Consider the following 13878-nt stretch of genomic DNA (forward strand, 5'->3'; position numbering starts at 1 on the left):
GGCATGCACCTGTAGTTCACGCCATCATGGAGGCTGAGGCAGCTCGTCAGGAGGCTGAGGCAGAAGGATCTCTTTGCTTGAGGCCAGGAGTTCAAGGCTGCAGTGAGCTCATTGTGCCACTGCACTCCGGCCTGAACAAAACAAGACCCTGTTTCTAAAAACAAACATAGAGTGTTCACAATGCTGCCCAAGAAGGGCCAGTTTTTGCAGTTGCCCCCATGTAGCAAAATCTGGTGCTTTTGTTTCATAGACCCAAATGGATATTAAGTGGATGTGTCTTATTTGTAAATTTAAAAAATTAGCGAATGTTTGGGATTTTATGACATGTCAGAAGCATTACTTCAGGCTTTGGTTTTTAAGTAAAATAGTATCTAATCCTCTACTGAGAACTCATAAGAAAACATTCCTTATATGCTGTGGTCTTCAGTTATACAGGCATTTTAAAAACAGGAGAATGAGGCCGGACGCGGTGGCTCAAGCCTGTAATCTCAGCACTTTGGGAGGCTGAGATGGGTGGATCACAGGTCAGGAGATTGAGACCATCCTGGCTAACACGGTGAAACCCCGTCTCTACTAAAAAGTACAAAAAATTAGCCGGGCGAGGTGGCGGGCACCTGTAGTCCCAGCTACTCGGGAGGCTGAGGCAGGAGAATGGCGTAAACCCGGGAGGCGGAACTTGTAGTGAGCTGAGATCCGGCCACTGTGCTCCAGCCTGGGCAACAGAGCGAGACTCCATCTCAAAAAAAAAAAAAAAAAAAGGAGAATGAATATAAATCTTAAATCAGGCATTAAACCCAGCTGAATTGTTGGAAGGAGGTAAGCCTGAGGCCATTCCTGGACAGCTTTTACCAACACCCATGTAAAGGGGGAATGAGTGGGCAAGACGTGTGCGGCTGTCTGTATGGACAGCTTACCAGAGACTGACGGCTGAGGCAGAATCGTGATTCCTCTAACCCAGCAGGGGCCTCCTGACAGTCAATGCCTCGGAGATGTGAATAGCCACCTCACTGCCTGAACAGCCTGTTTTTGCAGTTGCCCCCATGTAGCAGAAAGGATGCACGGATAGGACTTCAGGGCTCTGGAGAACACGTTTTTGCATAAACCCCAGCTTTGCTCCGCTGTGGCACAGAGCTCTGGCACCTAGTTTGTGAATGAGCCTAGCTGATTCTGGCTTTTTCTCCTTTCTTGCTCTAGGGGATGGACTGAACCGACAGTTCCAAAAGTGTGACTGGCTAAAGCTCGATATGGTCACAGCCATGTAGCTGCTTCCAGTGTAGGCACCACCCTGGCATAGCAACAGCGTTCCTAGAGAAGACGGGCTGGAAGACGGCTGTGATTTCTGTTCTAAAGACAATGTTTTAAGCTTATAACGCATTCTAAAAGATCCACATTAATATACTTGAATGAAAATATCAATTTACACGTATTTGAATGGCCTTCATATCATCCACACATGAATCTGCACATTCGTAAATCTACACATGGTGCCTTTATTTCCGCTGTGCAGGTTCTCACTTGAAAATTAAATTGAAAAGCAGGTTTCAAGGAAGTAGAAACAAAATACAATTTTTTTGGTAAAAAGAATTACTGTTTATTAAAGTACAACCATAGGGGATGGTCTTACAGCAGGCCGTAGCCTGTTCGAGGAAAGCAAGAATTGGAGAGGAAAGGAACATACCCCTTACAAATGAAAAATTCCACTCAAAATAGGGACTATCTTAATACTAAGGAACCAACAATCTTCCTGTTTAAAAACCAAATGGCCCAGAGATTCGGAACTGAAGTGCTGCACTCAAACAGTGGGACCGTCCGGCCCCAGTACGTAGGCGCTTGACTTTCTCAATTTCATCTCCCTTTGTTTGAGTCAAAAAGAACCACTTGTGGTTCTAAAAGGTGTGAAGGTGGTTTAAGGGCCCAGGTCAGCCACTGTTTACAAAATCAGGTAACAAACGGCATGCACCTTTTCTCCTTCCATGACATCAAGGCTTTGCTAAAGACATTAAGCCACGGGTGCCAGAAGCTACTGCGATGCCCCGGGAGTAGCCCGGGAAGTTTACAGAAGCTGTAGACTTCCAATTTCTAGCCGTACGCTCGGCTCATCCATGCCTCAGAAGTGCATCTGGAGAGAAGAGGTTTCTAAGCATAAAAGATGAAAGAGCAGTTGGACTTTTTAAAAATTCAGCAAAGTAGTTCCCTCTCCTAGGGACAGTCAACACGAAGTCACTTAGGTAGCACCAAAATAAGCAAGGAAGAGCTTAGCTTTAGATCAACACCAAGTCACTTAGGTAGCACCAAAATAAACAAGGAAGAGCTTAGCTTTAGAAACAGTGCAACACTGGTCTGCTGTTCAACGGGAAGCTATGTCCTAGGAATCAGTTTAAAAGCACGACGGTGGATGCTGGGTCTGTATCACACACATTGCTGTGAACAGGAATCTCCTGTGACCACAACAGGAGGCTACTGGAGACGCGTATGAGTAAGGGCACTGACGGACTCACGATTTCTTCTTACCACTTTCCTGTTCCGTAGGAGTTTAAAATCATCAGAAAAGAAAAACAAACTCTATATTGTTCAGCATGGAATACATACCACGCTAGGGCTGGCTCAATTGAAGTGGGCAAAAGGTTGCAAATACTAAAAAGAAATGCTGCCGTGCAGCGTGAAGGCCATGGTTTGGAAATAAATCTTCCTAAAACTATGACTTTTCCTGTTTTGGAGTGGACTTTTAAAAAAGTTTCCTGACCACAATGGAAAAAAGGTTGAACCACGCTACACCTACACACCGTCCATACATCAGCCATTATAATCAGATTCTCACTGGGGGAGGCATTTTCTTCCCAAAGGGGCTATACCAGCATCACCCGGAACTAATGGAAAAGGGCTCTAGAGCAGCAAATGACTGGACTATCATCGCTCACTGCCTCTCCCACAGCATCTTCCCCTTATTCTGTTTCACTTGAGTTCATACAGTAGGCCGCCATTTTATTACAGCTTATAACAGGCCTTAGTGTAAATTCTTCCAGACCAAGTCTGAGATACCGTCTTGGTTGTAAAGCAAAGCCAACATTAGAAACAGATTGCATTGTCTCAAACACAGCTGCTCCAGTCTTCAGCACTTCCCAGCCATGGTGACTCAGGAATATCCTGGCAGCTGGTGGATTTTGCCCTGTAACACAACCCTTGTGGAAATGACTGAAAGGTGATTTTAATTCAGAGAATGTGTTTTCTTTTCTGTTTTAAAAATATTCGAATGAAGTGATGGAAATTCCTTTGTTAAACATCAAAAGCTTTCTCCTTGAAACGATGCTTGGTGTACCTGAAAGTCACGTGGGACATTTGGTGCATTCAGAAGGTCAAGGCATTCCAGAACTCTCCTCTTAGGACCCAGCATTAACTGCTGAGATACTCAAGACTTCCTTAAAGGGTCACAGCGCTAGTGCCTGGTTTTATTGTCCAACAACTTTATTAGTTGTGCTGACTGAGAATTGGAATATAGAGAGTCCTTTGAATGTTACGATCTTGTTTTCAGAACCTGGAGTCAAACCAATTAAGTATGGACTCACAAGAACAATTGATCATATGAAATGATACCGCCTAAGTCAAGGGCATAGAGTTACCATGTGGATAGAAAGATGAGTCCATCAATTATCTTCAAATCCCATGTGTTCTCTCTAGCACATTGCTTCTGACAGAATAACTCACAGATTTGAAGTTTGTTCCTTTCCCTGATGAAGAGGAGATTGACCAAAAGGTAGAAGACAGGAGGGAAGAGGAGCCAGAATGAGCCACAATGGTCAGTTCAGCAAAGCAGAGCGGCTGCACAGAGGGCCCGTGGAACTCACACAGAAAAAGGAAACATGCTGCTTCAGTAAAATGCCCATGTTAACCTAATTATCCAAATCACCAATCAATTCTGGTATTTTTGACATGACAGCATTTGAGCCAACACTAAACTGACCTTAATTAAGGAATGAGTTAGGTAGGAAGAGGCACTTTTAATCTGGAGCAAGAAATGGAAGACTGTAATGGGAAAAATGCAGGTCTAGGAGAAAAATGTTTTCCTTGGATGCTGGCCACGGACCCCTCTCCATAGTACAGTTCTCTTGCTGGAAAGCATCAGGGACAGAGTTATTCCAAGCTCTGCAACAGGGAAGACTGTACTTTGACCTTCTTTTCCTGGGGAAAGGGAACAACTGGTAGTCTTAAAATGTCAAAGCTTTTCTTCTAAATAGTACATTCATTAACTAGTTTCTTCTGGTGGTGCAAAGAACACTCCCCACAGTGAGCAGGATCACTATACAGTTTCCCCTGAGAAGAGGTGAGAGCGGCAGAGACTCACCTGGAGGCAGCTGCTACTTTTTAACTGATGACAAGGCCTTGCAAATACCCCCGAGAACAATTTCACTGTGCGCTCGCAGGGAAGCAGCAGTCTGGTGTGGGCTCCTGTGGCGTAGACATCAAATGTGGAAGACCTGACGGTGTTAGTGTGTGAGGATGCCAGGCTGAAGCGAAACAGCCTTGCGAAAAGAAAGGGAAGATGGGATGTGCTAATATTTTAGTGGCATGCACTTTCCAACTCTCCATGGAGCTCTCTTTATAGATGAGGTCACTGAACGTCCCTGTTCTGTACCACAGAACTGGTGTTCTCCAGCCAAGGTGATAACTACCATGATGTGCTGTGGAATGTCCTAGGTTTTCACGCTGGGAGGGTCTTCCGGAGCTGACATACTTGCGGCCATACCTGGTCAACCCTCCTAAGCCCCCAACCTGTTGGAGTGTCTGTCCAGAGGCCCAGCAGTGCTTCCAGGTGTTCCCCCACTTCACTCCACAGCCCTACGCTTACGATGGCATACGCAGGGGAGAAGGGACGCACTCGAACACACAGAAAGAGAGCGAGAAATGCATCTGCTGTCTTCACCCCCTTCACTTAGCACTTTGTGATAATTGCTGGGACAGATTGCCTAACCTTGTTTATAAGCAAAAATATTTAATCAAGAAAGCTAATGAAAGCTCATCAGCAATGCCTGTGAATTCTGTAACCACAAAGCATCTCACTCAATGTCTACACGGAAAACAGCTACATAAATGGAAGCTGAGACCAGTCCTGGATGTAAACCTCACTCTTGTTTTTTGTAGTAGAACATGCTTAATATTTAAGTGAGCCTATATGGTGACTTTGTACAAATTAAGACTTCCCTTCTTCCAAGGCCCACAGCATGGCGAGCAGAGCACAGGCTGCACATCGGAATTTGTCCCGTCAGTCCTTATGCAGTAAACAACTGGCGCAACTGTTTGCAGGGGACCTGCCAATACTGCTTTGCAGGGCCAGGAAAATGATAAAAACTGGCAAAATCATTGCCTTGCCTCTCCTATGCTTGAGGACTTTAGAAAAACTAACAAACTCTGGGCCAGGCGCGGTGGCTCACGCCTGTAATCCCACCACTTTGGGAGGCCGAGGTGGGCGGATCACGAGGTCAGGAGATCGAGACCATCCTGGCTAACACGGTGAAACCCCGTCTCTACTAAAAATACAAAAAAATTAGCCAGGCGTGGTGGCGGGCACCTGTAGTCCCAGCTACTCGGGAGGCTTAGGCAGGAGAATGGCGTGAACCCGGGAGGCGGAGCTTGCAGTGAGCCGAGATCGCGCCACTGCAGTCCAGCCTGGGCGACAGAGTGAACTCTGATTAAGTTCCTCATTCTGTAATATGGGAATAAAAGGAATACAAACAGCGATTAGAACTGTGAAGGTGAAATAAGGTATGTGAGAGCACTAGAACCATCTCTGGCATGTTGTAAATGCTCAACTACTATTTGCTAAAATTATAATTATCGACATGAGGTTTTTTTAGGAAAAATTATACACTCTAAACTCAAATGGATGTCATAATCAGGAGATTGTCACTAAGGGCAGGTCTTGGTGGACCAGAGAAGAGGAAACATTCTAGTATGCAGTGTGTCGCTGAGATGTTAAATGAGATAATGCTTGTGTGGGAATTTGGGCAGAAGCTCTAAGTCGTGTCTGTTAGCAATCTGATAGCCTACAAGGCCGTCTTGATGGATATGATCACCACCTCAAATTCTTGGAAAGATAAGTTTGTGTGGAAAGATGTAAGAAATTAAGAGAAAGGGAAACAACTTCTTAGCTACATTTTATTTCTATAAAACATCTCTTAAAATAATTCAAACACTGAACTGTCCACATCTCATACCTTTCAGGAGAAAGGAACGGAGCAGGCATTACTTTCATATTATTGAGGGAATCAGCTCAAAGCCTGAGGAAATTAATAGTAGCTGTGAGTCAAAGCCATGTCTCCAGGTTCACGGCTCACTCCCCCAGGACAAGCCTAGGTAGGTAGTGGCTGCATCTGGTACCCCTGGGACAGAAATGCAGGTGAGAAGGGGTCTCAAGAATGCCTCGAGGGGGAAATGGGTGACCCAAAAGGTCAACAGTTGTATTTCTTGATCTAGAATGTTCTCTAGAAGGAAATGAGAGTCCCCTTAAGGCACACTGTAGGTACTGACTGATTTCTGTGGGCCCAGAATTATCACTTTAATACAGAGAGGATAAATTGGCATTCTTCCCCCCCCCAAATAAATCATTACCTTCAACAGAGCAGTTGAGATGAGGTCTAAGGACCAACAAGAACTTTTCTATAAACAAGTTGGATTTATTCTGAACCTTTCCTTTACCTTCACTTAGAGGGTATGTAGGTTGGCCTACTATCAGCTCCTCCCCCAAAAAGGAAGGGGAGCTTGAGAAATCATTTTTTAAATGTATGAGCAAACAGCAGGAGCACAGTCCTCATGAGGTAAGGAAGTGAAGGAAGAACGGGGATGCTTCCACATCCTGTTAACTCAGGAGCTGACCAAGAGTTATCTAGAGAAAGCCAATGGAAAACACTAGCTCCATTACCTAGCAAAATACAACTGACCAAATCACTGTGGCTGAGTGTTCAACAGGTGGGGAAATAAAGCAGCAAGTAGCCGCTTCCACACCACATTTCTTCCTTATTCTTTTGTGGGCAGCACAGACTCAAATATCCTAAGCCTCATGAGCACCTCCTTTCAGCAGCTCAGAGATGAACCTGGCTTCGATCAGCGCTTGAATCTGCTCAGCCAGTGGAGGATCCAGAGTTGGCAAGTGTTAATATTGGAACTCCAAGTATTTTATCACTTTTTAAAAATCAAGATAACTCACCAGTTTTCTCTGCTCTTCACCTATGCAAACACAAATAATAGCAATTAGAATACAGAATAATCCAGTGCAACTATCAGAGCCCATGAAGAAAAAAATTGTTGCCTCGCTAATCCCATTCCCCCACTCACCTCTAATTACTTAATCCAAGTACACAAAACCCTTAAAACGTCACTCCCTCAGTGGGACACTAAAACACGCTACACGATAAAGCTGGAAAGACACACAAACGTACTCCCAGACCTGGTTTTGACCAATTTTCAAACAGTATTGCTTTAGGTAGATTTTATTTGAAAACATAAATTTCAAAAAGAAAGCACATTTAAAACATCAGGTTTTGTGATCAGGGTAGGTAAAGTATTTTTATTATAAATTTCAGGATCTAAAAAATAATTTATTACATTTACTAAGATAAATCTAAGATGACCTTTTTAAACCAAGCCACATGTGCCCTGCATAGTGACGTTGTGACCCTCGGGCATGGAAAGATGCAGGTCTACTCTTCCTTTAGGGCTGGATCAGCCAGAGGAAAGAAAATTATGCCAATGCTCAACTAGCATATACTGATTAGGACTATTTTGGTTTATTACCCTGGCACTGAAGAATTCAGGTGAAGATGCTGCCATTCTTGAACTCTGAAAGCCAAACTAGAATCCACAGAGCAGCCTCAGTCTTAAAATTCAAGCTTCTTTTTCCTACTTTTTATTTCAGTGATATTTAGGACACTCTATATTTCATGACTTATGATCTAACTGGCTCTAAAAGCCCAAGAATAAAAATCCTTACCACCTAGCAAGAGACCCATAGAACTGGTCAGTAGTAAGACTGAGGTCACATATTAGAAAAAACATACTAGCCCAGGATTAAAGACAGTGACCATCCAGCAACAGAGATGTTGCTGGCAACTAACCATAGTGGTGGGTGACCACTGATGGAAAGTGCTGAAGAGACCTCAGAAGGTCATCCGGGTTATCCTCCTGCCTTGACACAAGACAAATGTGTCTCTCTAGCCAGACTTACTGACAATTGCACTCACAAGTGGGGACCCCAGGTCTCTTTCGTGTTATTTTCTCTGTATACATATTTCAAAGATTCCTAAAGGTAGCATTTTTACAAGGTGGAGCTGCAGGAAGCTTCGGGGACTTGGACAGGTCTGAGCAGAAGTCCAGAGCAACCCTCGTCCCATGGGATCTTAGCAGGAACCCGGGGGTGAAGAGGAACAGTGCAGTCCCTGAGAGGCAGCTGAGAGTACGGGCGAGCACCCTCACACTCCAGGATGAGGGGCAGGGGGGCAAAAAAAAGAGTAGGTGCAGAGCCCAGCCTGCTCATCAGGAAAGATGAAATTCTAAGGGGATTAAGAGCTAACGAGTCAGTAGCTGAGGAGCCCACAGCTAAGCTCTCTCAGCTGGGAATTTCTATCCCAATTCTTCCTAAGTAAACCCTCCTCCGCTAAAGCAGTGGATCTCCACAGGGGATGTTCACAGGGGACATGTGGCAATGTCTAGAGACATTTTCGGTTGTCATCTCTGGGAGGGGGTGCCACTGGCATCTAGTGGGTGGAGGCCAGGGATGCTGCTGAACATCCCACCACAGAAAATGATCAGACTATCATTAGTGCCAAGGCTGGGAAACCCTGTCCTGGAGGGGGGCTTTACCCCTAAGGTTCTCAATTTAGCATGAGCCAAGACCCTTGGGATTTACAGTCAGACGAACGTGAATGCCCCACCTCAAGCCCTAACATGCCTAACATGCCACTGCCACGTTGAGCAGAAGTCCCCAGTTACCCCAGAGTGTTCCACAAATGTCCAGACAGCTGCTGGAGGTTCAAATTCCAGCCAGTACAACTCCAACCTTACATCCTTCTGTCTGTCTCTCCTGAAAAGCCTTCTATTTCTTTCTCAGAGCCAGGGCTACCCCGATGGCCATTGCCAGGATGGCAACAGCAGCAGCGCCTCCAAACAGCAGTATAGACTTGCCCTCAGACAGCGGCAGGGGCTTCATCTCGCCGGCGGGGGACAGTCTAGACTTGCCCTCAGAGAGCGGCAGGGGCTTCATCTCGCCGGGAGGGGACAGCTCTTCCCCAAGGCTCTCTTCCCTTGCATTTGTCTCCTTCTCACTCAGCAGCGTTTCTGTGGGTTCCGGTGCGGGGACCACCTCCTCCACTTCAGTAAGTTCAACTGTTGCTGCTTTCACCTCTTCTTCATCAAGTTCTACAAACAGAGATGTAGCAGGGCTGGATTTCTCCACTGTGATCACTTCTGTGTCAGGTTCCCTTGTCCCCAGCAAGGAGGTGGCAGTGATATGTGGAAGCAAGGGGGCTGGGGCTTCAGGGAGGGCCTCTGGCAGCTCCCCCGCTGGCAAGACCACAGAAGCCAGAGCAGCCTCTTCCATGCCCTCGGGCACTTCTTCTTTCTCCACGTGCACGATGTCAGAATTAGAGGAGTTGTTCTCACTCTTCTCTCCAGCTCCGTTGCTGTCTAAGCTTTTCACTTCTTCAGGATCCATTGCAATCTGCTGCCAGGACTCAGGGCCTAGAGAGACTGGTAGGCTTTCTGTGTGCCAGCTCTGGCTAGCTGACAGCGAGACAGGTAAGCTCTCGGACTGCCAGGAAGTGGTCACAGTTGGAGACTCTGGGGGACTGACCTGTCCAGAGTTGTCACTGGGCAGGATATAAATGTCATTGCTATCTTCTGCAGTGATTCCAGGGTATTCCTCCTCCTCTGACTCAAGACTAAACACAGTGCCCTAGAAACGAAGGACAAATGTCAACAATAAAAATCTATTTAAAACATAAACATCCATCTGTAAGGCAAATTCCTTCCTAAACTGAAGTTCTAGGAATGAAACACTGTTTAAATCTACATAGTTTCTGAATGGAATGCATTTATTTGTAGGCCAATACAGAGAAACAATTTTTGACAGGCTTCTGAGCAGTTTCCTTGAAACTAAAAAATCATGAGTTAATTTACATTCAGTATAATTCACATACAGGCTGAGTGCATCCTAATCTGAAAACCTGAAATCCGAAATGCTCCAAAATCTGAGATTTTTTTTTTTTTTTTTTTAAAGATGGAGTCTTGCTCTGTCTCCCAGGCTACAGTGCAGTGGCATGATCTCGGCTCACTGCAACCTCTGCCTCCCATGTTCAAGCGATTCTCCTGCTTCAGCCTTCCCAGTAGCTGAGATTATAGGCACCCGCCACCACGCACGGCTAACTTTTTTAGTAGAAATGGGGTTTCACCAGGCTGGTCTGGAACTCCTGACCTTCAATGATCCACCCATCTTGGCCACCCAAAGTGCTGGGATTACAGGAGTGAGCTACTGCACCCAGCCCAAAATTCAAAACTTTTTGAGCGCTGAAATGACATCACAAGTGGAAAATTCCACACTTGACCTCATGTGATGGGTTGTAGGCAAAACAGTCAAAAATCTGCTTCGTGCACACAAAATATTATATATATGTTTATATTATAAATATTGTATATTTATATTAATATGTTAATATTATATTAAATTACCTTCACTCTATATGTATAAGGTACATACAAAAAGAAGTAAATTTCATGTTTGGACTTTCCCATCCCCAAGGCATCTCATCACATATATACAAACATTCCAAAAAAAAAAAATTAAAATCCAAAACACTTCTGATCCCAAGCACTTTGGATGAGGGATACTCACCCTGTATGTTCAATGCAGTAATTAATGCAAAACAGCAGAGAAAACAAAGGCAAGACCTTGTGCTCAAGGAATGTATGACTTAGTAGGGTATAAAAATAATGCTATGTCATAGTGAAAGTGCTATTAAGAGTTCATATGGCAGTGCTGCTTTCCTTAGAAGAAGAAAAGTTCAGATGGGAAAAAGACCTCTTTGGGTAGAGGTCAGAGAAAGCAGGGAGATCACAGAAAGCTTCATGGAGGGACTAGCATTTATATCAGGCATCTGAAGAACGGGTAAGATTTTGGCAGGCGAAGGGTACACAGAAGACACAATGCAGGCAAAAGCACAGACACAGAAAAAAAGAGAATAAGGACAGAGCCCTGTTTAATTAATGCAGAGTGCACATGAAGAATAGAAGGTCAGTGAGGACAGGACCATGGAGAAACCTGAATGACAGCTAAGAAATACGGACTTTATCCAACAGGTGATGGTTTATCACTGACATCTCTGAGGTACAAAATTACAATCAGAGCTTTGCTTTAAAATTCCTCTGATAGCAAAGCCAGAATGGAGAGATGCTGCAGACACAGAGACTCTTGCTTCTTCCTTCAGGAAGTCTGAGTGAAAGCAATAAAGCCCTACAGCGCAGGCCGTGTGTCTATGTCTATTAGTAACAGGCCACCGCATGCCTACTGCTTATCACAGCTGTGTCAGGCACAAGGGCTATGAGGAAGAATGGGTCTATTCTTACAGAATTTACTGGGCAGCTGTGAAGACTGACATACGAATAACTAACTTCAATACGATACAGAAAGCTTTATGACAGGTGCATGCACAAGGGGCTAGGCCAACCCAGAGGGTAAGGCACAATCAAAGGACAGAAAGAGAACCAATGGAATGGAATGTCACCGAGATGTACAGAAATTGTCATCCAAAGTCTAGACAACACTTATAAAAGCTACAGGGAATCTGAATAGAATATGTAAAGCAATTAATTTCTACTTCATTTTACGATTATGGTTGCTATTCGTCTGAAGTAGAATAATTTCATTCTTCAACCAAGACCAAAAACTTTCTATATATATCAAGGATCTAATATAAATTAGAAGTCTATCAGCCCCATAAAAAAGGAAAAAATACAAATAAATCACACGATCATGATGTCGGCATCATACTGCACCACATTCTACTGCAACCCTTGCTCCAAGCACTTCAGAGGCCATGGTAAGCATCAAGCATATTCTATGAGTATGGAATAAGCAGGGGGGTAAAATAATACGGCATGACCACAAAATTCACAATCAAAAACAACTGGCTTGTATCCAGCTCCAGCTGTGCCCCAGCTGTGTGAATATGGATACCTTGCTTGGACTTTTAGATTTCAATTTCTTCACAAATAAAAGGGGGACGACTGACTAGGTAGGATTGTTTTTGTTTTGTTTATTTTTAGAGTTGGGGTCTGCTCTATCACACAGGCTGAAGTGCAGTGGCAGGATCATAGCTCACTGTGGCCTCAACCTTCTGGCCCCAGGGGATCCTCTCGCCTCAGCCTCCTGAGTAGCTGGGAATAACAGCATGGGCCACTGCACTCGGCTAAGTTTTTTTATTTTTTGTAGAGATGAGTCTCTCTATGTTGCCCAAGCTGGTCTCAAACTCCTGGCTTCAAGCAATTCTCCTATCTTGGTGTCCCAAAGTGCTGAGATTATAGGTGTGAGCCACCACACCCGCACCTGAGTCTATTTTTAAAATCAGGTATAGTTTTTTCTTTTGGTGGTTTTTTTTGCTTTTGTTTTTGTTTTTTTGAGACGGAGTCTTGCTTTGTCACCAGACTGGAGTGCAGTGGAGCGATTTCGGCTCAATGCAACCTCCATCTCCCAGGTTCAAGTGATTCTCCTGCCTCAGCCTCCCAAGTAGCTGGGACTACAGGCGCCCGCCACCATGCTCAGCTAATATTTGTATTTTTAGTAGAGACGGGGTTTCACCATGTTGGCCTCAATCTCTTGACCTCGTGATCCGCCCTTGTTGGCCTCCCAAAGTGCTGGGATTACGGGCGTGAGCCACCGCGCCCGGCCCAAGGTAGTATTTATAGGGCTTAGATTAATACTTTGTACATAGGAAGTAATCAGTAAGTTCTGCTATTTCATAACTTGTTAATGTTTGTGTTGTCATTTTAATTGTTGTTTTTGGTGGTATGGTGGTAGGACAAAGAGCTATTTTAAAATACTCACTGGATGGGACAATAAGAAGGTGAAAACAATTGGAAACAATACCCTTCCTTGGCTAAAGAAGGTAATTTACAAACTTTTCCTTCCTCCTCCATCTCTTCTAAATAGAGATAATACAAAATTGGAAAGTAAAATATGTCTTTAAAAATTACAATACTGTAGTATACAATTAGGAAAACTGGAGGGCCCATTGGCTTGGAAGAGAGAAAGGGCTTCTAGGCCTCCAAGCTTTTGAGGATGACAGCTTGCCCCAGCCTCAGGGTAAGGACCACTGGAATGGTCCAGAAGAGGATGCATGCAGGAGAGGGAGAAAGGGAGAGGGAGAGAGACAAATAGAGAGAGACACAGGGAGGGTTTGGTTCAGCTAAGTAAGAAAAGACATGGAGATCCTAACCTGTATTTAACTACTATTAAAAAAGAAATAAGTACATTTTTAAGTCCAATGTGGAAGGAAGCCCATATTGTACAATACCCCTACATAAAAAACTACAAAGTAGGCCGGGCATGGTGGCTCACGCCTGTAATCCCAGCACTTTGGGAGGCTGAGGCAGGCGGATCACGAGGTCAGCAGATCGAGACCGTCCTAGCTAACGCAGTGAAATCCCGTCTCTACTAAAAATACAAAAAATTAGCCGGCCGTGGTAGCGGGTGCCTGTAGTCCCAGCTACTCAGGAGGCTGAGGCAGGAGAATGACGTGAACCTGGGAGGCGGAGCTTGCAATGAGCCGAGATCGTGCCACTGCACTCCAGCCTGGGGGACAGATCGAGAGTCCATTTCAAAAAAAAAACAGCCGGGCG

General features: G+C 44.7%; 2 protein-coding genes across 8 annotated transcripts in view; one reads left to right on the top strand and one right to left on the bottom strand.

Annotated features, from left to right (window-relative positions):
• Positions 1–2698, top strand: part of BID (BH3 interacting domain death agonist) — a 38184-nt gene extending 35486 nt beyond the window's left edge. The window contains exons 6-7 of the mRNA XM_011945647.1: positions 1195–2208; positions 2266–2698. Coding sequence (XP_011801037.1) covers positions 1195–1206 — 12 coding nt within the window. The 3' untranslated portion in view covers positions 1207–2208; positions 2266–2698. The remainder of the gene's footprint in view (positions 1–1194; positions 2209–2265) is intronic.
• A 5012-nt stretch (positions 2699–7710) lies between these two features.
• BCL2L13 (BCL2-like 13 (apoptosis facilitator)) overlaps positions 7711–13878 on the bottom strand; it is a 117711-nt gene continuing 111543 nt past the window's right edge. For 6 of the 7 annotated variants that reach the window (XM_011945653.1, XM_011945649.1, XM_011945655.1 and 3 more), the window contains one exon: positions 7711–9940. In XM_011945653.1, coding sequence (XP_011801043.1) covers positions 9083–9700 — 618 coding nt within the window. In that variant the 5' untranslated portion in view covers positions 9701–9940 and the 3' untranslated portion in view covers positions 7711–9082. The remainder of the gene's footprint in view (positions 9941–13878) is intronic. The other variant, XM_011945656.1, reaches the window with a different exon arrangement.

Source organism: Colobus angolensis, unplaced genomic scaffold, assembly GCF_000951035.1.
Source record: "Colobus angolensis palliatus isolate OR3802 unplaced genomic scaffold, Cang.pa_1.0 Scaffold242, whole genome shotgun sequence".
NCBI classification, from domain to species: domain Eukaryota; kingdom Metazoa; phylum Chordata; class Mammalia; order Primates; family Cercopithecidae; genus Colobus; species Colobus angolensis.